Source organism: Theropithecus gelada, chromosome X (genome assembly GCF_003255815.1).
Source record: "Theropithecus gelada isolate Dixy chromosome X, Tgel_1.0, whole genome shotgun sequence".
Classification (NCBI taxonomy): domain Eukaryota; kingdom Metazoa; phylum Chordata; class Mammalia; order Primates; family Cercopithecidae; genus Theropithecus; species Theropithecus gelada.
In genome coordinates this window covers 38,461,302-38,485,226 of record NC_037689.1, presented here as the reverse complement: position 1 = coordinate 38,485,226, position 23,925 = coordinate 38,461,302, and the positions used below count along the sequence as shown (strand labels likewise).

Here is a 23,925-nt window from a genome sequence, read left to right as displayed (position 1 = left end):
AGAGAGGAATGTGTTCCAGTCCCAGAGGACCAGAAGGATGGCAGATCCAGGAGGCGGCAACTCTGTTCCACCTCACCAGTGAGTCTGTGCTGGCGTCCAGCTATCACTTGCACTGTGCCTAACAGCGCCCCCTCGACTGCAGCCTTCACTGAAAGGACTGGCAGGCAGAACGAATCTGCTGCTAACGGAATTCTCCAGATTACCAGGTCTAAAAATACCTGGAGGTGGTAATTTGAGCACCAATCAGCCACATGGTAACTGAGTACATGTTAATGTGCCAAGCACTGTCTGAAATACTCTATTTCATGAAGGACAGGTTTTTTGTTACCATTTTTAACAGTGAAGGAACAGAAAGGTTAAACAACTTGTCCACAGTCACACGTTCTATGATGCAACTGGGACATTAACCCAGGGCACACGGTCTCCATCACTATGTGAGATCTAATAATAGTCATGACTAACATCTATTGAATGCTAACAAAGTGCCAGGCACTACTGTACTTCTCCCCAACCCAACACTGTGTTTTTAAATCCTCCATTTTTAAGGGAAGGATGCCAAGTAAAATAAGGCTGGCTGGCTGGCTGGATGGATATGTATAGAATTACATATTTTGGTCCTTAGCTTGATCTCAAGGATATCTCTTTCCTTAACATAGGCAACAAAATGCAACAGAAGCAAAAGAATTGGTTTGGTCAGGGGAGAAAGAATTCCATGGGAGTAAAGATAAGAAAAACAGAGAAGCTAAAAAAGATAGACACTGATACATCAACCAACCAAAACATGTGATTCTTCTTCTAGGCTTGGATGTCTTTCAATAGTTTAATCTCCAAGGTCACAGAGTTTTATGAGAGGGGTGAGGATGATCCTCTAAAGTGGTTAAAACAAACAAAAAACAGCAACACGCCAAAAAATCACCACTTTATTTCTAACAAGTTGCATTTAATATAGGATTTCACTATAATAAGAGAGCACAGAGGACATTAGCTACTTGGGGTACACTGAGGGCAAAATGACCAAAAATGCCACTGGAGGATCACTAAAGAGAAAATGAAGACAGTATCATAACAATGGGAACTCAGCAAAGTAGTAATCACACTTAAAAGAGCTTATACAAATTCCATTTGATATAATATTCTACTAAAAATATGCAAATACCTTTTCCATTTCCTGTCTGAAGGTTGTAAACAGTTCATTGCTTTTTGCCATGGTAGTCTGGAATTCTTCAAACTTATCCATATAAAGAGAAAGCTACCGGAAAAAAAGTATGAAACATTCTGAGTTCCACGCAAACAATTTCCGTTCCCAAACTTTCAAAAGAACGTAGTACAGTTACTTATTACAAGTGATAGAAATACGAACAAATGCACATCCAATCCTTGGACACCAGACATAGATGGCTAAAGTTCTGACAACCCACAGAAATGCATGAAAACTGAGGACATTCTGTTGACTTTAATATTAGATCTCCACCCATTGATCATAACACAGCCTGAAGGATGTGGTGACTAGAAACGTCATGCATGTGGAGTGCTCGCCCAACTACCCCTCTCCTGCCATGTGAAAACTGTCCTAGGGAAAAGATCATTCCTTTAGAATACCACCTGCAGAGTTTAGTTTGATAGCAATGGTATCTCTTTCCTTAATGTAGGGAGGAAAATGCAACAGAAGCCAAAGAATTGGTTTGGCTGGGGAAGAAGAATTTGGTGAGAGTAAAATTAAAAGAAAACGTAGAGATCTACTCTTTTTTTTTTTTTTTTGAGACGGAGTCTCCCTCTGTCACCCAGGCTGCAGTGCAGCGGCGCCATCTCGGCTCACTGCAAGCTCTGCCTCCCGGGTTCACACCATTCTCCTGCCTCAGCCTCCCGAGTAGCTGTGACTACAGGTGCCCACCACCACGCCCGGCTAATTTTTTGTATTTTTAGGAGAGACGGGGTTTCACCATGTTAGCCAGGATGGTCTCGATCTCCTGACCTTGTGATCCGCCCACCTTGGCCTCCTAAAGTGCTGGGATTACAGGCGTGAGCCACTGCGCCCTGCCGAGATCTACTCTTTTTTTTTTTTTTTTTTTTTTTTTTTTGAAGGAACCTCACCTTTCCCCCCAAGGGGGACAGGGGGGGCAAGTAATCCAGACCCAACATNCCTTTTTTTTTTTTTTTTTTTTTTTTTTTTTTTTTTTTTTTTTTTTTTTTTTTTTTTTTTTTTTTTGAGACAGAGTCTCGCTCTGCCGCCCAGGCTGGAGTGCAGTGGCGTGATCTTGGCTCACTGCAAGCTCCGCCTCCCAGGTTCATGCCATTCTCCTGCCTCAGCCTCCGGAGTAGCTGGGACTACAGGCGCCCGCCACCTCGCCCGGCTAGTTTTTTTGTATTTTTTAGTAGAGACGGGGTTTCACCGTGTCAGCCAGGATGGTCTCGATCTCCTGACCTCGTGATCCGCCCGTCTCGGCCTCCCAAAGTGCTGGGATTACAGGCTTGAGCCACCGCGCCCGGCGGAGATCTACTCTTAACATAGTCCTACCCTCAAGGAATTTTTATTTAAGGATGAGGAAAAAAATGCCAACCAACAAGGCAATCAGAATATAAAATGCAGTCACCATCTTCTCCCCCTTAGAAAGGAGTCCAGAGAAGTGCAAGGGGAAGGGCACAGTGAGGCTCAGGATACTTAGGGGAAGCTTCCTGTGGGAGGCCTGAGCTGGGCCTCACGGGTGAGCTGAATGAGTTCATCTTAGACCAGGAGGAAACCTTTCAGAGACCATCCAACATAATGACATTATTTTCAGGACAGGGGAACAGAGAGAGACCCAGAGGAATAAAGTATTTTGGGCAAGATCACATGATAGATACAAGAAAAGCAGAGAAGAATAAAGGCTCTTCAGAGGCCAAGAAAGAGCATAAGCAGTGCTGGATGCAGAATATTCAGCAGCAGCACCACCTAGCACACAGGATGCGGGGCAGGGTGGAATATGATGGTGCCCGCCCAACCACAGCCAGCAGGGGGACGGGCCATGCAGGAAGCACGTTAGCAGCACACACTGTGGTGTGGTGGACACAGAAGCCAACTGAAAGTTAGTCATCTCACAGTGACCTTGTGTTTGTCAGGCTAGACGAGGTCCCTGTGAGATGGCCAAGCCATGTCTGCCCAAGGGCCTGGCCTGGGATGAGGACAAAGCAGGAAGATAAATGCAGGGTGACCTGGAGAATACACAGGATTTGTTAGCAGACACTGACGGGGCCTCTGACATAACAAGCCTGAGGTTGGGGCCAAGAGTGGTGCTCACGCAGAGGGAGGGAGCAGTATTAGTGCCTGAGGGACATTTAGAAGTTACAGCAGTTTTGATGTGGTCCTTTAGGGTCTCACTCGGTCACTCAGGTTGGAGTGCAGTGGAGCAATCACGGCTCACTGCAGCCTTGACCTCCCTCTTGGGCTCAAGCAATCCTCCCATCTCAGCCTCCTGAATAGAGGGGACTACAGGCACACATCACCACGCCTGGCTTTTTTTTTTTTTTTTTTTTGAGACAGAGTTTCACTCTGTCGCCCAGGCTGGAGTGCAGTGGTGCAATCTTGGCTCACTGCAACCTCCACCTCCCTGGTTCAAGTGATTCTCCTGCCTCAGCCTCCCAAGTAGCTGGGACTACAGGTGCGTGCCACCATGCCCAGCTAATTTTTTATATTTTTAGTAGAGACAGGGTTTCACCATGTTAGCCAGGATGGTCTTGAACTCTTGACCTAGTGATCCACCCGCCTCAGCCTCCCAAAGTGCTGAGATTACAAGCGTGAGCCACCGCGCCCAGCTAATTTTTGTATTTTTTATAGAGATGGGGTTTCACCATGTTGCTCTGGCTGGTCTCAAACTCCTAAGCTCAAGTGATCCGCCCAGCCTTGGCTGGGATTACAGGCATGAGCCACTGTGCCTGGCAGCCATGGTCCACTTTTATTGAAGATGGAACATCCAAATAAAGACTGTCCCATGTGAGAGTTCAACGCTGGCCCGATGGGTAGCCAGTAAGTGGCCCCTATCATCACACATGGACCTCCATGGCTAGATTATAAAACAGCGGGTCAAGACAGCACAAAGTATCACCAGCAGATGCTGGGAAATGACACAGTGACAGCAGAAAAGGTGAGATATGCTTGGGAAGGACGGCCACATTTAGGTAGAGGAAAACAAGAGGTGACAGCAAAGGAAACAAAATAGTGACTGGATAAGAGGACTCTGAGTGGTACAGATCACAGACAACAGAAGCTACGGTGGTGACAGTACAACAGAATGGGAGCTGGCCTGCGGGCTTGGTAAAAGGGCCCTCTGGTGACTTCCGCAGCATTATCAATGACTCCCACATTCAGAAACATCTTCCAAAACCATCTGGAGACTTTACACCTTCTCCACATCAATTCTCATCTCTATTTACATGGACAACTGACTGGATAGGGCTGATAAGTAAGGGTTTCAAATCTAGAAGCTTTCTGGCATGATCTTCAGTTCCAAAGATTCTTCATATCTGACACTCTTGAATATTCACGCTCAGTTAGGCTAGCTTTATAGGACCTTAAATTCACCACATTGTAAGATGTTCCCAAAGAAAAGCAGCGCTCCAAAGAGGTGCGCGTGAAGACCACGCCAGTCTCAAGGTATCAGTGTTATATCACAGCTAATCTAGAGTCTTCACGAAAACTTATGATAAACTTTTAAATAAGTAACACTTCTTTCAGCCAAATGTAATCTAGTTAACTGAAAAAAGGATGAATGTACAGGTACAAACGCCTAATTTTACCCATAAAGCCACAGCAAGTCTTTCCCGTACCCTTTTTTTTTTTTTTTTTTTTAAGGAGATAGCTCCTCCTACACTCATTCCACACAAGGTAACCACAGAGAGAGATCACAGTAGGACACACTTACAGGGTCTGGACTGAGCGAGAGGGAAGGCCCTGATGAAAAACAGCACAAGCGATTCTGCTGCCTCGGACTCCTGAGTAGCTGGGACTACAGGCGCATGCCACCACGCCCAGCTATATGTAGTTTTTAAAATAACTTATGTGCTTATAGCACAAAACTCTAAAAATATTAGAGTTCACGACATGAAACTGCCATTTTTTCAGGCCAAGGACATATTCTTGTCTTCTTTAGCAATTTCATGCAGTTCAACTTAATACAAAATAAATAAAATATGCAGATGTCTCAGTTTTCCTTTAGTGGGAAATGTAGTGGGAACAGACTGAAAAAGGGAGGAATTATCTGGACTCTTGGAAAGGTTACTGGAGACAGGCTGACCAACCATCCCAGGCTGGCTGAGATGGGGCATCTCCTGGGACACAAGACTTTCAGTACTAAACCCAGGAAAGTGCTGGGCAAACTGCGATGAGGTAGTTAACCTAAATGAAGTGGAAAATCCCAAGAGGGCCATGAGATTTCTGCCTCAATCCTGGTCAGCTCTGGCTGGGAAAAAGCAAAAAGCAAAACCATCTTAGAGGAGACTGAAGATACGCAGAATCAAAAGAACCACAGATTTTTCTTACAAATTGTACTCTCCCCTGCTGTGAAGTTACCTGCTGTTTTAGTTGTACTTCTTGCTGTTTCATTTGTTCGTATTTGTGCCTCGATTCTGTCGCTTCTTTTAATAACTAGAAAACAGAAACATTCTGGCAAAATGCTAATAGTAATTACAAGCAGGACTAAATATCAAATGATCAGAGTTAGGCTTCATCCTTCTGCTATTTTAGCAAGAACCACAGGTCTACAGATGAAACATTCTATTTCACAAATTGCCATTTACCTGTATCTTCTATCTGTCCCGCTGGTTAACACTTAGGAATGTAGGAATTATCTTTTATTGCTGAAGCAGATAAAGTACCCTGGGGGCCTAATATGGTTTATAAAACTCAGTTAAATTGTTGTGTTTTAGGTGAAAATAATTACACGTACAGTATTAGCAGAAAATATGGCTGGGAACATTGATATTGTCTGGGTGACTCAGAAAGCCTCGCTATTCCCTGAGGCAAGATGAGGCAGGGTGAAAGGGTATGGGGAAAGCAACGCGATCAATCTGAGACCTGGTTTCTGAGCACTTTTTTAGAAAGCAGGGAGGGGATGGGCATTTTCATTTATATATAGTACTTGTGCTTTCAAAAAAATTACAAAGTTGCATAGTAGGCAGCTGTGAAATTCAGTCCCTGAAGTAAAATATCACACATAGTCCAAAGAAGCCTAGAAAAGTCCTACTGAAGCAACCAGAAAGTACACACATGTAATGTATGTATGTATGTAAGTATGTGTGTGTGTGTATACAATTCATACTCCAACTTTGGAAATGATAACCATTTCTCAGCTAAACACTGGATACTACTGTCAGTTCATATTGAAGGATCACACTGTATGAAAAACATGTCTCTCTAAACCCTAGATGCACTCAGTGTGACACGCCCGTATGATGAGGGCCACTCAGGAACTGAATCTTCACACCGCGCTCATGTCAGGGTTGTGGATCCAACAGTCTGCATTATTGCAATCATTTCTCCCTTGTGGATAAGCGCACACAGCTGAATTTGCACATGGTAATATACACACCCAATGAGATTCCACTGTATTCACAATTACTGACAGGCAACAGAATCTCAGCATACACTGGCAACAATGGTGAGTGATTAGGGTAGAAAATTCTGTTAAAATTTTTATCAGAAAATTATACCAGAGAAAGTAAATAAATGACTTCCCCAGTTTCAAGTTACTTGTTTGAAAACAAAATGTAACCATATATAGGAGACCTGTGGCTTGGTAAGCTTGCTGTTAAACTGAATCACCAAATTTAACGTGCTAAATGTGAGCACAACTCTTGAACCTGATGACCATTATCTAAGATGGGAACTAAATATTCTAAGCACAGAAAAACAACAAGTACAGGTCTTCCCACTGATTTGGTGTAATCTCTCCAGTGTATTTTCCGTATAAGAGGTTAAACAGAAATAAACAGCCAAATACTTTCCAGCACACACACACCACACACTCTCTTCTCAATGGAGCAAAACACCAGCTGGCATGGCCCCAGGTGCTACATTAAAGGTAGAATAGATAAATGTTTCAAACAGCCTTGGTTACAATTTGATGTTTCAAATGGCCTCATGCACAATGTTGGCAATAATGTTTTTGTTTTTAAGAAGTAGAACTTACAAACTCTCTCTCTCTCTGATGTTTTTCATCAGCTTCTTTTATCAGTTGTGTAGTTTGCTGCAGTTTGGCATCCACGAGCTGTTGTTGCAGTTCCTTATGTTTGAACACCTTATCAATGTGCTATGGGAAAAGGAGAGTTTCTTCCATCACTCACCAAAGAAAGGAGCACAGTGGGGAGGAAACGTCACAACAGTTACAGTACCCTGCTCACGCTGCTGTTCTGCTGCTACCACTGCAGCTAAGAACACCAGATCTCTCTCCCTGTATACTCCACTTAGAGAAGTGGCTACTGGACACCACCTTGCAAACCATTCCACACCGGCAGGAGCACGGCCCTCTGACTGCTGCCTGTTCCCCCGCCCTGTCAGACATGGGCTGTCCCCCTCACCAGCTTAGTACTTCCTATTTCTGCCCCACACTGAAAACAAGGCTCAGAGTGCACCAAGACAAAGAAGGGTAAGAAGAGCAAAGTACTAAACCATACATCATGCACACAGTTCCTTTTCGTCCTCCCCAAATTTTCCCAAATTCCTCAGCTGGAGGCAACATGGTATGACGGTAGGAATGGCCCAGGTCAAACCCTGGCCAGTGTGTGGCCCTGGGCTAATTCCTCTCCACGCTGAAGCGCAGTGCCCTCCTCTGTACAGGGGGATACCTCCACCTACCTTGCAGAGCTGTAACAGTAAATGCGACGGTGGCACTAGGTAAGGTGCTTGGTGCCTGGCACACTTTAGACATTAGGTAAAAGCTCATTAGTATTTCCAAACAAAACTGTTAAGTGGTTACTGATGTATAATAAAGTCAACAGAACAATCCCTTCCCAGCTGGAGAAACAGAACTCTTCTAGTTACAATACCCTATATGAGAGGGGAAAATGCTGGTTGGTAAAATAAGGTGGTCTAACTATGTATTGAGAGCACCACACACAACTGATCTTCGCCTGCAAGTAATCTGATCATTATATTCTGACCAAAGGACATTACATAAGACACACACAATATGATTTAAACAAATCTCATTTTCTAATCTGCTCCATCAATTATGAGGTACATAGACTGTCAAAACAAACAACAAAACTAAAAGAACCACTTTAAGACAATTAAGGGCTTTATAATCTAATAAAAACAAAATTTCACCTCTACAACAAAAAAGACGTTTCTTCAATAAGTACACTGCAAGAATAAAGGGGGGGGCCTATATTTTAGAGACTGGCGTTATATAAATCAGTGAAATGGACTTTCTTTGGATTTTGTTTCAAACAATTTCTCTTTTAAAAAGAAGCCAATCCAAAAAATTTGAATAGTGACTAGATACTTAATATTCAGTAATTGTTATTTATTTATTTATTTATTTATTTAGAGACAGTCTCACTCCCGTCACCCAGCCATGAGTACAGTGGTGCACTCATGGCTCACTGCAGCCTCGACTTCCCGGCCTCAGGTGATCCTCCTGTCTCACTCTTCTGAGTAGCTGGGACCACAGGTGAGTACAACCTCACCCGGCTAGTCTTCGTATTTTTTGTAGAGACAGGCTTTCGCCATATTACCCAAGCTGGTCTCGAACTCCTAGGCTCAAGCAATCCTCCTGCCTTGGCCTCCCAAAGTGCTGGGATTACAGGCGTGAGCCACTGCATCTGGCCTGTTAATTTTTTAGGTATGAAACTGGTATTGTGGTTATACTTAAATCCTTATTTTTTTGAGCTACACATTCAAATATCTATTCATGGAATATCTGACATCTTGGATTTGCTTCAAAATAATCTAGGGGAACAGAGATGAAATTATCAGCCAGGTACAGTGGCTCACATCTACAATCCCAGCACTTTGGGAGGCCAAGACAGGGAGGATCGCCTGAGCCCAGGAGTTCAAGACCAGCCTGGGCAATTTAGCCAGAAACTGTCTACACACACACACACACACACACACACACACACACACACACACACACACACACTCTCTCTCTCTCTCACACACACACACACACACTCTCTCTCTCTCTCACACACACACACACGAATTATGGTTTCATCTGCTGAAGCCAGGTACTATATTATCTCTCTACTTTTTGTTAAGCTTGAAATTTTTCATAATTTTTTTTTAAAAAAAGCAAAAGCCAGTAAGAAAAATAAAATCCTTAAAAAAAAAACAGCAGTTTTTGAAGGGCTGTATGTAAAACTATAAAGTTCGAGTTGAAAACAGGATAAAGTAACACACAGATGCCTGATCTTTTTTTTTTTTTTTTAATTTGAATCAGCTTTTTGAATTCCTTTCTGTAAGGAACATAAAAGCCCAACATTTCACTAAAGTTAAAGGCAGAGATGCACCATTTAAAAAAACCTAAAGCCTCTAACCCTGTCCATCAAACCTCTAAAAGTGAGGAACTTTAAAAACCAGGTTTGTACCTTCTAGCAAATAGGTACAAACCTGGTTTTTAAAGTTCCTCACTTTGTTCAGAGGATACTACCTCTGAACTTTCAGATTAGCTTATAAAAGAATTCCAAAAGTCTTCATTGAAGGCCAATGGCCAAGTTCATTAGCCATGGATCTTCCCAGTAAACTTTTTACCCTCAATGGGCTTATGTGTGAGGGGTTAGAAGTAAGTTTTTCCTCCCAAATAATATAAAGCCCTCGTTTTTAAAAAAAAAAAAATCTGAAACATAAGTATATAGGTAAAATACCATGGCAGTGGATACTGTACAGATTATCAGATGTCTGAGATACAGGGTATTTGGGGCCCAAATATTTATTCATTATTAGTCTGGATAAGGGAAAACAATCTGCATGCAAAAATTGCAATCTTCCAGTATTTCATGAAGACAAGCAGTACTTAACATGTCTCCTAGAAATAACCTCCTTTATCCAAATCCAGTGACTCCTGGGACATCAAGTGATGATCTCACTTGTGGTGCCTGATAAATAACCGACTGCCTAATAAATAATAAATAACCGACTGCCACTATGCACTATGCATATGCGAAGTTCTGAAACACCCCGTGACAGCGATTTTACTTTAGGTGTGAATGGTGACATTTCTGCTAATCTTGAGAAGCCGTTTAAATAAACCAAACTCCGTTACCTCTTCCCTCAGTGCATACTGTTCGATGAGCTTCTTCAGCTTCTCCCCCAGCTCGATGTTCTCCTGTCGGAGTTTGGCGTTGTGGATGTCGTGCTGCTCCAGCTGGGCTTGAATTTCATTTAAGGTAATCTGGAAATGTGCAGTTGCTTCTTTACGTCGTTCTTCTTCCTCTCGTGCCTGCTGCATATTTTCCTCCTTATTACCCAAAATAATTTTTGTTAATACAGACCTATAGAGAAGATGCTCACAAGAGAAGCTGCTGCCGTGTGGGTTCATTTGTTGCTGCCCTGACATATTGCTTCTGAACTACAATTTCTCCCCCTTATTTATGACCAGAAGGTTCTCATTGAAAAGCAAGCATTTTTTCCTAAGTAGACAGATAACCAGAGAGATGCAAACTGTCCTGCTACAAAATAAATGTTATGGCTGTCCGCAATTCACTCTACTGCAATACTCGCCGGTTACACAGGCCATCATCTTAGATGGGTCGGAAGAGATCCTGCTCCCTCTGCTCCCTTGCCGCTTACTTTCTGGGTCACAACTTCTACTCCCTAAAGGGCAAAGGACAAATGGAATCCTCATCTCAAAAAGCTTCCTTTCTGTAACTACTTTCTGATGATGAAAAAGAAAAAAAACAAAAAAAATTCAAAGCTTACTTTCAATTCTTGCTAGGATATGAGTGTCAAAAGACCTTTACGTGTCTGAACAGTTACGAGCCTACTCAAAATATTGATTTCCTATGGGAAAAAAAGATATCACTTACTTTGACATCTAAATCCAAGGGCTCAAAAGCAAAGAAGATAATCATGGCTCCCATACCAGGTGAAGATCCATTTCAAGAGTGCTCTTATAGTCTAGGGCCTTGGGGGTTTGTTACAGCATAAAGGGAGTTTGATCAGAGATCCTGCTCAAAGTCATACTGCAACTGTACATGGGGACAAGCCTGTCCCATTCTAAGAGGCAGATTCCTTCCTGCGGCTCTGCTCCTTTCCTTCTTCCCTTGTTGATACCAATTAATCTTTGGATACCTATTCCCTCTTCCTTTACAATCAGCCAAGGTGTTAAGTGGTTTCCTAAAAGTACTTAGCAACTGAATAGCTGGGGGTGAACTCCTGGGCAATGCTCCACCCAAGAGTTCAGCAGGAGTTCTCCCTTCCCAGACTGTCTGTTACTAGTTTCTCATTTCACTGCAGTTTTTCCTACTTGGTGATCAGCTGTATCAGTGCTCAGCAGAAAAATGGCAATTCTGAGCTTCCTAAGCCACGGCTCTAAGCAGGAGGGCCTTGGGCATAGATTCCCTGGGGCCAAGGATGAGGCAACTAAGGCGCTCTTCCTTGAACAGGAAACCAAAACTTACGTAGAAAGAATTGGTCTTACATTTACAATGACCTCACACAAGGCATCAGGCCAAGCAAAATAAAAAGCAAGGCAGTATCTGTCTCCAAGTAGAGACAAGGATTTATTTCAGATAGGCACAAGGTTGATTATGAAATCAGCTAAGTCCCTCCTGAGAAAAACACAGACAAACGAACCAACTAACCTTTAACGTCTTATTGTGACGCTGAAGTTCTCTGCAAAGAGACTCTAGCTTGCTTCTTGCCAAGATGGCCTTGCTGTGTTCACTCTGCAAGTGAACTTTCTCTTTCACAATCTGGGCTTGCTTCTTCTGCAGGATCTTCATTTGCTTCTGAACATTCCTGCTCTCCTCCAGCTAAAATTCATAAGCACTTTACATTTAGGAAGTACAGTAAAAACCTTACAGTTATGGCTAGAAGAATTATAATGAGAGCTATGGAACACATTTTCAAAAAGTCAAATACTATAGTATAATATATTATTTAAATTGTTTCATGCCATGCTACATTGCCACCCTTTTCCTCTCTTCCAGTTGTGACAGAAAAGTAAGCAAATTTAGGGTAGCAGAAAATAATCAATCTTTTTCTTTCTAAAAAAATCCTTTAGACAGATTTAATTTTCACAACCCTTTATTATCCAGGTTTTACAGAAAAAAATGTATAAGCCTGGAGACATCAATAAGTTGCCCAACATTCTTTAATTAGTACAGATAATCAGTATGGGGTGAGGTTGGGATTTGAAGCCAGCAGCCTGAATCTCTGGCTTTCTTGACTTCTGTATTGGCCTCCTATCCCCTGGGGTCCTGAATTTTGCCAGCTTCCTGACTTCAGACACTGATCACAGATCTTCTTCCTGCTCTCAACCCAACAACTCACAAGCAACATGGGCTCCTCAACTTCTAGCTACAATCCTGTGCTTTTGGAAGGATGATGCCCTTCAACCGGATACCTCCTGCCCCAGAATTTTCCTGGGCCCACTGGGAACACTGCCCAAGTATTCCAGCCTTAACCTTTTGGAAAATAAACCAGCCCTAGTTCTCACTGAAACCTACTCCAATGTTGAAGGCCAGGAGTGACTCAGTGCTAAAGCCAGGCATGTCCCGAATTGCTGTTTGCTGGGTGAATGTCTGTCTAGATCATTTCCTACCTGGCAAAAAACCTGCTGAAATCCAAATATTTTAAAAATCAAATTTATTGTGCTTTGGGGTTTTATTTTTTTGGGGGGGGGTTTATTTTTTTTATTTTCTTTGGGGGTTTATTTTTATTTTTTTTTAGACGGACTATTAATCTGTTGTCCAGGCTGGAGTGCAGTGGCATAATCTCAGTTCGCTGCAGCTCCTGCCTCCCGGGTTCAAGCGATTCTCCTGCCTCAGCCTCCCAAGTAGCTAGGACTACAGGCACCTGCCACCACTCCCAGCTAATTTTTGTATTTTTAGTAGAGACAGGGTTTCACTATGTTGGCCAGGCTGGTCTCAAACTCATGACCTCAATTGATCCACCTGCCTTGGCCTCCCAAAGTGCTGGGATTACAAGCATAAGCCACCATTGCCTGGCCGGGTTTTGTTTTTGGTTTTTTGTTGTTTGTTTTTTTGAGATGGAGTTTTGCTCTTGTTGCCCAGGCTGGAGTGCAATGGCACGATCTATTGCACTCCAGCCTGGGCAACAAGAGTTAAAGCGATTCTCCTGCCTCAGCTTCCCAAGTAGCTGGGATTACAGGCATGCGCCACCACGCCCGGCTAATTTTATATTTTTAGTAGAGATGGGGTTTCTCCATGTTGGTCAGGCTGGTCTCGAACTCCCAACCTCAGGTGATCCACCCACCTCGGCCTCCCAAGTGCTGAGATTACAGGCATGAGCCACTGTGCCCGGCAGGGTTTTGTTTTTTTAAATGATGTTTTAGGAGTCAATACTATCAAGTTTTACACCCACAGGCTACTATACTGAAACAGTCATCAGAATCTAAAACTCAGTAAACAGCACTCAGGGTTCTTCATGAGAAGAACTGCTGCAATTTTAGATATGGAACAAATCAGTCTGTTTCAAGGTTAAATCAACATGAACAGATAAGATGGCAGCCTTACTGACCTTTCAATAAAGCTTTTACTGAAAAAGGAAATGATGCTGAGTCACAATTTGAAGAGCAAGAGTGACATCTTGTGGCCTACCAAAACATATCACGCATCCTTACAGCCACATTTACAGATATCAAAAACACCTTTACTGGAATTCTTGCAGGAAAAAAATCATTGTTTTTGCATAATTTTGTAAAGCAAAATTACTGCAAACTACATGCGACCACCCAGTTTAAGAGGCTGCAGGTCCAGCACACACTAGCTGTACTTTCACCAGGGTGCGGAGCTCCTGCCTTTCCTGACCCAGGGTTAATGCAATCCTGAATCCAGTGTTCATTATTCCTTCGCTTTCCTTTCTGTATTATTTCATTTCTTCTGTGTGTACTTCTCAAAAAAAAAACAATCCTTTTGGTTTTAGCTGTTTTGACTTTATTGTAGCTAGTGCAGATGAGGAATTGAAATTTTCATTTTCTTTAATTTATACTAGTTTAATAAGCCACATGTGGCTGATGGCTACCGTCTTGGACAGCACAACTTGATTACATTGCTAGGACTCATCCACATTGTTGGCGTGTAGCTGCAGATCAGGACTTAGCAGATTTTTTCTGTAAAGGGCCAGCAAGTAAATAGTTTAGGCACTGCAGGCCACATATGGTCTCTGTCATGTGTTCTTTATTTTTAAACATCTTAAAAATTAAAACCATTCTTAGCTTGTGGGCAGTGTAAAAACAGACTCTGGATGGATTTGGCCCACAGGCTGTCTAATATTCCACTTTTTAAAAACACAGCACACACACAAACATACCACACAAAATAAGATCTTGTCTCTAAAAAATAAACAGTCAGCCATGATCGTGCTACTGCACTCCAGCTTGGGTGGCAGAGTGAGACCCTGTCTCAAAAATAAACAAATAGATAAAAAATAAAAACACAACACACATGGCACACGAAACTCTTTATTAATCCATCTTGTATAAATGGGCATCTGGGCTGTTTCTAGGTTTTGTTATTATTCACAGTGGTATGAACATTCTCATGTGTTTCCTGGTATACACGTGTCAGGAATTTCTCTTCTGTGCACAAACATCAGAAATGAGGTTGCCGGGCAATGATTTCTAAATGTTTGATTTCACATGACAATGGCGAATTGATATTCCCAACAGCAATATATAAGAGACCATATAGATCCACATCCTCTCCAAAATAATCAGATTTCTTCATTTATGCCACTATAACAGACGTAAAATGGCATCTCATTGTGGTCCTGATTTGCATTTCCCTAATCACTTATCAGGTGGAACACCTCTTTGAATGTTTATGGACCCTTATGTTAAGGTATCTTCGTATCTTTGTTTTTCCACTTCTATGAAATGTCCCTTTCATGTCTCTCATCCAGCTTTCCATAGGGATATTTGTCCTTTTCACATTAGTGTTCTTTAGATATTCTTGATACTAAATCTCCTGCTGGTTATATTTGTTGGAAATATGTTCTCTCCAGTTTGTAATGTCTTCTCGCTTTTTTTTTTTTTTTTTTTTTTTGAGATGAAGTCTCACTCTGTTGCCCAGGCTGGAGTGCAGTGGCGTGATCTTGGCTCACTGCAACTTCCACCTCCCCAGTTCAAGCAACTCTCCTGCCTCAACCTCCTGAGAAGCTGGAACTACAGGCGCGCTACCACCACACCCGGCTATTTTTTTTTTTTTTTAATTTTTTTAGTAGAGACGGGCTTTCACCATATTGGCCAGGCTCGTCTTGAACTCCTGACCTCGTGATCCGCCCGCCTCAGCCGCCCAAAGCGCTGGGATTACAGGTGTGAGCCACCAAGCCTGGCCATCTTCTCACTTTTTTCGGCGCATCTCTTGACAAAAAGAGAGTCTTGATTTCAGTAAAGCCAATTTATACAATCTTTCCTCTGACAATGCTTTTTGTGCTATAAGAAATATTTCCTTAATTCAAGATTGGAAAAATATTTACCTATTGATAAGTCAAAATAATATCTAAAAATTTTAAAGCTTAATTTTTGACATTTAAGCCTTTAATCTATTTGGAATTGATTGTTGCCTCTGTTGTGTAAGGATCTAATTTCACTTTTTTCTCATAAGGAGAATCTTTTTTTTTTTTTTTTTTTGGAGATAGCATCTTGCTCTGTCGCCCAGGCTAGGGTGCCATATGGCACGAACTCACTGCAGCTTCCAATTCCTGGGCTCAAGTGATTCTTCCACTTCAGCCTCCCAAGTAGCTGGGACTACAGGCGTGAGTGTGTGTGTGTGTACAGGGTCTTGCGACATTGCCCAGGCTGGTCTTGAACTCCTGATAGCAAGCAATCCTGCTTCAGCCTCCCGAAGTGCAGACATTACAGGGCTGAGCTACCATACCCGGCCAGGATAACCACTTTTTAAGTTACATTAATATGAGGACGGCAATTCTCCCCCAAATGTATCTACAGATTCTGTGAAATGCTCTTTGAAATCCCAAATAGTGCCCCCCAACACACGGAACTACTAAATTGAATCTAAAATCTATAGAGAGTAAAGGGCCAAGAAGAGCCAAGATACTTCAGAAGAAAAGAGTAAGGAGAATGGAACCTACCCAAGCATACATTAAGATTATTACACTATAATAATCTATACAAACTGACTACAGGATGGGAAAGAAAAGCATTATAAAGTACTTACGGATCATGTTAATGGTATCCACAGCTAAAAGCAAAATGCTACAATTTCATGAATCTGTGTGATCTGGTGAACATGTTGGCCATAGGGTCTCCCCAATGGACAATCCCAGTTACAGTGCACAGAAATCCATTCCAACTGCTCCACAAAACAGTTATGCATGTCAGTGCAACAAGCACAATGACATCAGATGATATGTGTCACAAAAGGGCAGAGGACAGTGATGGCAAAAGGGAACTTTTCAGAATAATCCTTGGGAAAGGCTATGACTCCCTTGGTGGCCTCACTGCTATACAACCTATATATACTCTACCTTTCTTTCTTTCTTTTTTTTTTTTTGAGACAGAGTTTCACTCTTGTTGCCCAGGCTGGAGTGCAATGGCACGATCTCAGCTCACCACAACCTCCGCCTCCTGGGTTGGAGCGATTCTCCTGCCTCAGCCTCCTGAGTAGCTGGGATTACAGGCATGCGCCACCATGCCCAGCTAATTTTGTATTTTTAGTAGAGACGGGGTTTCTCCATGTTGGTAAGGCTGGTCTCGAACTCCTGACCTCAGGTGATCCGCCTGCCTTGGCCTCCCAAAGTGCTGGGATTACAGGCGTGAGCCACCACGCCCAGCCTATATCTACCTTTTAAGTGAAATATGTGCTAGCTTCAAGAAATCAAGCTTTAGAACATTTTCTGGAAACAATACATATTTTGTTTTTCAAATTTTCGGCACAAATCTGTATAAAAGAGAGATTACTCACTAGGCAAGTCTTCGATGTGTCACATCCTGAAATGAACACAGTCATTACTGCTGGTGCTTAGCAATAACCAAACCCACAATCAAAACAATAAAATCAAAAGCCACAAACAAAAACACCCTACGCCCCTGCTACTTCAAGTGTGATCCAAGGTCTGGCAGCATCATCACTGTTGCCCGGGCATTTGTTAAAATGCAGATCCTCAGGCCCCAACCAAGACCTAGTGAATAAGAATGTGCATTTTTTGTGTGTGTGTGTGTATTTTTTTTAGTAGAGACAGGGTTTCAATGTGTTTGCCAGGATGGTCTCGATCTCCTGACCTCGTGATCCGCCCGTCTCGGCCTCCCAAAGTGCTGGGATTACAGGCTTGAGCCACCGCGCCCGGCCGAGAATGTGCATTTTAACCAAAAGTTCAACGATCGGTGTGAGTCTGAGAACAACTATCCCAGATCACTATTTGTTCTCTCTTCTAACTAATTCAAGGTTGTCTGTCATTGTCACATCACTGGGTTGGGTAGCTAACCTTTGACACCGCTTTTTCTGGTTTTTACTCTTTTCTCCATTTTTTCTTTTCCCTTTTCTGTTCTTGTCTTTCTTCTTTTTCCACCATTTCTTGCATGATTCTCCCCATGTGAAAGGCACCAAGGGGAACTGGCTTCCACAGACAATGGAAGCATTCCTTTCCTGAAGCCATCAATCCAACCACGCTGTTTTCTTCCATCTTTGCATTTGTGACTGTTCTGGGACATTTTCATTGATGCACAGGGCGTGCTGTTGCTACAAACAGTGGAAGGTGCCAGGCTGCTGAATGCCAGCTAAGTGAGGTATACCTGGACCACTTCATAAACTAAGGGAAAGTAACTGTCATTCTTTTTTCTTTTTTTTTTTTTTTTTGAGACAGAGTCTCACTGTCGCCCAGGCTGGAGTGCAGTGGCATGATCTCAGCTGACTGCAAGCTCCGCCTCCCGGGTTCACGCCATTCTCCTGTCTCAGCCTCCCCAGTAGCTGGGACTACAGGCACCTGCCACCACGCCTGGCTACCTTTTTTTGTATTTTTAGTAGAGACAGGGTTTCACCTTGTTAGCCAGGACGCTCTCAATCTCCTGACCTCGTGATCTGCCCACCTTGGCCTCCCAAAGTGCTGGGATTACAGGTATGAGCCACCTTGCCTGGCCTGTAACTGTCATTCTTGAAGCAACAAACTAATAGGATTCAGTTTTTGTTTTTTTTTGTTTTTTTTGAGCTAATCATTGATTTAAAAAACGTAATGGCGTAGGCCGAGCGCGGTGGCTCATGCCTGTAATCCCAGCACTTTGGGAGACCGAGGTGGGTGGATCACAAGGTCAGGAGATCGAGATCATCCTGGCTAACACAGTGAAACCCTGTCTCTACTAAAAATACAAAAAATTAGCCAGGCGTAGTGGCGGGCACCTGTAGTCCCAGCTACTCGGGAGGTTGAGGCAGGAGAATGGTGTGAACCCAGGAGGTGGAGCTTGCAGCGAGCCGAGATTGCACTACTGTGCTCCAGCCTGGGCGACAGAGTGAGACTCCGTCTCCAAAAAAAAAAATATATATAGATAGATAGATAGATAGATAGATAGATAGATAGATAGATATAGATATAGATATAGGCTTCTGATACGGAATTAACTGTTTTAACAGATGAAGATGCACATAAATTGTACATGAGAATTCACCTAAGTATTTCACAAAAGCCAATAATGCCAGCATTTATATTAGAACCACTTATTCTAAAAGTTTCCCCCAACCATTCCCTCCAAGGATTCTATGACTTTCCCATTCTTCAATTCATATAGGATGGCAGGGTTTCCAAGTTGAAACTACCTTCACGGGCTGGGCACGGTGGCTCACGCCTGTAATTCCAGCACTTTGGGAGGCCATGGCAGGCAGATCACGAGGTCAGGAGATGGAGAGCATCCTGGTTAACATGGTGAAACCCCGTCTCTACTAAAAATACAAAAAATTAGCCAGGCGTCGTGGCACGCACCTGTAGTTCCAGCTACTCAGGAGGCTGAGGCAGGAGAATCGCTTGAACCCGGGAAGTGGAGGTTACAGTTAGCCAAGATCACGCCACTGAAATCCAGCCTGGGGGACACAGCGAGACTCCGTCTCAAAAAAAAAAAAAAAAGAAAGAAAGAAAGAAAGAAAGAAACTCCAAAAACAGAATTAATGCTACCTGTAATAATGTAGCTGGGAACAAACTCTTTGATAAGGTCAATGTTTTTTGGAAGATGGAAAAAAGGATGCTTGACACACAGTAGATGCTAAATAAGTATTTCTTTTTTGAGACAGAGTCTCGCTCTGTCGCCCAGGCTGGAGTGCAATGGTGCGATCTCGGCTCACTGCAAGTTCTACCTTCCAGGTTCACGCCATTCTCCTGCCTCAGCCTCCTGAGTAGCTGGGACTACAGGCACCCGCCACCAAGCTTGGCTAATTTTTTTGTATTTTTAGTAGAGACGGGGATTTCACCGTGTTAGCCAGATGGTCTCGATCTCCTGACCTCGCGATCCGCCCACCTCAGCCTCCCAAAGTGCGGGGATTACAGGCGTGAGCCACCGCACCCGGCCGCTAAATAAGTATTTCTGAGACACAGTATTGTTTTAGCAGACGATTTCATGTAACTCACAATCTCAATCAAAACAGCCCTTGATCTCTAGAATTCCATTAGGAAAAGTTTAAGACAGGAACCACCTCACCCCAACTGAGTGGCACCTAAGGCATCACAACATAGCAATGCAAAGGCTGACTTATACTCTAAAACTGAGTTTTAGAAAATCTTTGCCACATCTTAGTATTACAATGTTCCCTAAATATTACCTCATAAAATGAAACTATACAACCAACAAAAAGCCCCAACAAAGCAGATTCTCTTCTTCAATTTCAGAATAAAATACAATTTTACATTTAAGGCCATATCAAATTTGTACTTTAAGAAACTTACCAAGCACACACACATTTCACTATATTTTATATGGCTCACATCCTTGATTTAATACTCACAAGATCAGCATATTTCTTACAGAGAGCTGCCAGCTTCTCCTCTGGGGTTGAAAGGGTGTTTAGGGCTTGCATCAGTAATAAAACTTCTTTTCCTGATGATTAACAAGAAAAGAAATAAGTCCCAGAAGAATGAGATCAAATCTAACCTGTAAATTCTACTAACGATTCCTGTGCTCTGACATCCAGAGTAAAGTAACTTACACCTACGATTATAAATAAGAGATTTACCAGCTCAATGAAAAAGGCAATTTTTTTTTTTTTTTTTTTTTTTTTTTTTTTTTTTTTTTTTGAGACGGAGTCTCGCTCTGCCACCCAGGCTGGAGTGCAGTGGCCGGATCTCAGCTCACTGCAAGCTCCGCCTCCCGGGTTCACGCCATTCTCCTGCCTCAGCCTCCCGAGTAGCTGGGACTACAGGCGCCCGCCACCTCGCCCGGCTAGTTTTTTGTATTTTTTTTAGTAGAGACGGGGTTTCACCGTGCCAGCCAGGATGGTCTCGATCTCCTGACCGCGTGATCCGCCCGTCTCGGCCTCCCAAAGTGCTGGGATTACAGGCTTGAGCCACCGCGCCCGGCCGAAAAAGGCAATTTTTAAATTCTGGATTAGCAGGCCTCGCTCCCCTCCCCACCCCCACCCCAAATTTCTTAACTCACTCACTAACACTGCTAGCTATTTTTAAGAACTCTGGTTAAAAGCTTATAAATTTCCTTGCCTAATCACTGATGTCCAAGTTAAGACAAAGGGCAAGTTACAAATTGCATGGAAATTTTTTTAAAGCTTCCTCCTAACCAAGTTCGAATATAGAAGCAAGTTCAAAGGGAGTTTCCGTTGGTACTACACTTTGCCTAAGACACACATAATCACAGGTGAACATATCTTTTCCTATGAACAATTTTAAAACGTATGCTTTTCTTATGATTTACTAAGTATATTCTATGTGTTAACTAAGGTCAACTAACTAAAGGATGACAAGATAGCTCTTCCCGTGGGGAAAAGACCTTAACAATACTGTAAGGACTTTGGCAGAGAGAGGCAGGTGGCTGAGATAGGAGGGGACTAATGGCATTTCAAAGTACAGGGTAATCTTTTATTTCTTAAGCTAGGTGATAGGTACCATTTTTATTTTTGTAATGTTCATTCTTGTATGTAAGATATTGCATCAAAATATATATCTTAAAATAATTCTGACATATAGACTGCCGTGGGGGGGGAAAGAGTGACTTCAAAAAAGAATGCTTTTCTACTCACATAAAATTTTATTAGTGAAATCTTCTCTCATTTAACCCAAAGTCAATAAGACCTTTAAGAGACGATTAAACACGATTACTGAATATGATCAGAAATAACTGCAGTGTGGCCGGGCACAGAGGCTCACACCTGAAATCTCAGCACTTTGGGAGGCCAAGGCAGGAGAGGACTGCTTGAGCTTAGGAGTTTGAGACCAGCCTGGGCAACACAGTGAGACCCTGTCTCTAAAAAAAAAATTTTTTAATTAGCCAATTCTTGATTATTTTGGAAAAAAAGCTAAGCGTCCTCCCTGCTGTTTTGGCCTCCTGCACATAACTGCAGCAGACACATGGACTAACCTCACTGAAGACACTAGGTGTGTTGGCTAAGCACCTCTAAAGTGGTTGTGTTCAAAATGATCTGGGCTGCAGAAAACACAAGCAAAATGATTAGCATGTGAAACGTCCAACCACTGAACGGATTATTACCTAAGGTTTTTTCTTTGTTCCTGTTGCACTCTGAATCTTGCTGACCATCAGGGGGATCTGTTCGAGCTTCTCCCCCAGGGATTTCCTCTCTTGACTCTTGGGTTTGGGTGCAGTATGCTGGGCTCACCAAATTCCTGTTCTCTGTTATAAAGTCACTGCCTTCATCCTCTTCCAATGAATGCTTGTTACTTGTGCCACCACAATTTGAGTCTTGATGTTGAAGAATATCATTTGATTGAGAGTTACACAACATATCTGCTTTCACCCCTAGCCCACAAATTCCAGCTTCTTCCATTGTGCCAATTTCAAACTAGAGGAAAGGAGAAGGAGAAAAAAGATGGAGAAGGGGTTAAATCAAATGTAATCAATGTTCACAAGCAACGGAACATCATAGCCTGACGGTTTTTTCTTCCTTAGTGGTATGCAAAATTGATGTAAATATGGTACTTTCTAGGTTTCACTGAGAGGTGACCTAACTATAAAGTATAAGGAAATTAAAGTTAAAATGAATCACACAACTATGCAGTACCAAAGGAGGCAAGAAAGCCATTTAGTTATAAATCTAAATTGATTTCCATATAAAAATTCACCACTTAACATAATTAGCACCTTAACAGAAGTGAAACTGTCCCCAGTTAATGAATATTAATTATTCTGATCTTATCCTCAAGGAGAGAGTACAGCAGGGATAGCTAGCTAGCTATCCATTAAAATCCCATGCTCCCCCAAGTTCCTGTGGAGCTGACACTATGAGACAAGTGCTCAGCCAGGGACTACATTCCCCAGGCCCCTTACACCAAGGGGCGACTTCCGCATGAAGTTCCCACCAACTGAATGTGGGTATAGGACACGACTGTCCTTTCTGTAACAAGACTTTTATTCTCTGAAGCACAAGTTCTTTCTCCACCATCTCTCCCCAACTCTGGTAAAACGTAGACATCTCCAAGACCCTAAGGGATGGCAGAGCCACAGGATAAATGCAGCCTGGGCCTCCATATCCTATGTACATACAGGAAAGCCACCTTACTTACAAAGAAAACCTACACTGGAGTATAGGTGAACAAGAAATAAACTTCTCTCGTGCTAAGCCATGGAAATTTTGAGACTGATATTTTAAGCAACTATCCCAGCCTTCATACAGGTAATACACATGGTAAAGATGCCTTTATTCCAGTATGTTATTCTTACGTCAGTAATTTTACCTTACTCTGTCTTCTATCACATTGTTAACCCTGTTTGAGTTTTTTCCCCTTGTGAACACTACCTGGTCATGATGTGGCACAAATTTAAATTCTGTGCATTTACTCTCCATATGAAAGAGGGCCTCTTCCTTTTCTGAATAATACAGTTGAGGTGAGGAGGTGTTTAGTATCCTTCTCTTATCACAAATGGACAAAAGCTACATTCAAAAATGTATGGGAGAGCAGATATTTGAGATTTTAGGTTATAATCATTTTATGCAACTGAAGAAGTCAAAATATCAAAGTAGGAGGGGATGGAGAAGTTAAGGAAAATAAAATCTTGTATTTTATAGTCTAATGTTGATAAATCCAATACTGTGCTTTCATAAGAACAAATTGGCAAGGACACTTTGAAAAACTCTTTGGCAATATGGATACCTTCTAACCTAGTTAACTCTACTCCTGGGATTTTGCCCAAGTGTGTACATATGTGTATCCAAAGGCCAAGAATAAAGGAGCACTATTCGTAATAGCTCCAAAATGGAATCAACCCAAATTGCTATCAGTAGCAGAATGGATAAACTGTAGTATATAAGCAGTGAGAATGAACTACTGTTAGATGCAACCACATAGATGAGTTTCACAGACCTATGTTGTGAAAAAGGTGCCAGAAGAGTATCTACTATAGGAAATCATTTATGTATAAAGTTCGAAAACAAGGCAAGTTAATAAATGGTGCTAGAAATCAGGATAGCGGTTACCATTGGGGGTAGGGCCTCCTGGGGTGCTTGTAGTGTTCTATTTCTTGGTCTAGATGAGGTTGACGCATTCACTTTGTGAAAATTCATTAAGCCTAACATTTATGATTTGTATACTTTTCTCAATTTATGTTTTATTTCAGTAAAGCTTATTTTATTTTATTTATTTTTTTT

General features: G+C 42.3%; 1 protein-coding gene across 2 annotated transcripts in view; it reads right to left on the bottom strand.

Moving 5' to 3' along the window:
- TXLNG (taxilin gamma) overlaps window positions 1-23,925 on the bottom strand; it is a 59,159-nt gene that overhangs the window by 5,666 nt on the left and 29,568 nt on the right. Inside the window, exons 2-8 of one of the 2 annotated variants that reach the window (XM_025371596.1) lie at window positions 21,813-22,122; window positions 20,101-20,192; window positions 11,776-11,946; window positions 10,236-10,430; window positions 7,161-7,280; window positions 5,543-5,617; window positions 1,157-1,249 (exon numbers count right to left, since the gene is read on the bottom strand). In XM_025371596.1, coding sequence (XP_025227381.1) covers window positions 1,157-1,249; window positions 5,543-5,617; window positions 7,161-7,280; window positions 10,236-10,430; window positions 11,776-11,946; window positions 20,101-20,192; window positions 21,813-22,122 — 1,056 coding nt within the window. The remainder of the gene's footprint in view (window positions 1-1,156; window positions 1,250-5,542; window positions 5,618-7,160; window positions 7,281-10,235; window positions 10,431-11,775; window positions 11,947-20,100; window positions 20,193-21,812; window positions 22,123-23,925) is intronic. The other variant, XM_025371597.1, reaches the window with a different exon arrangement.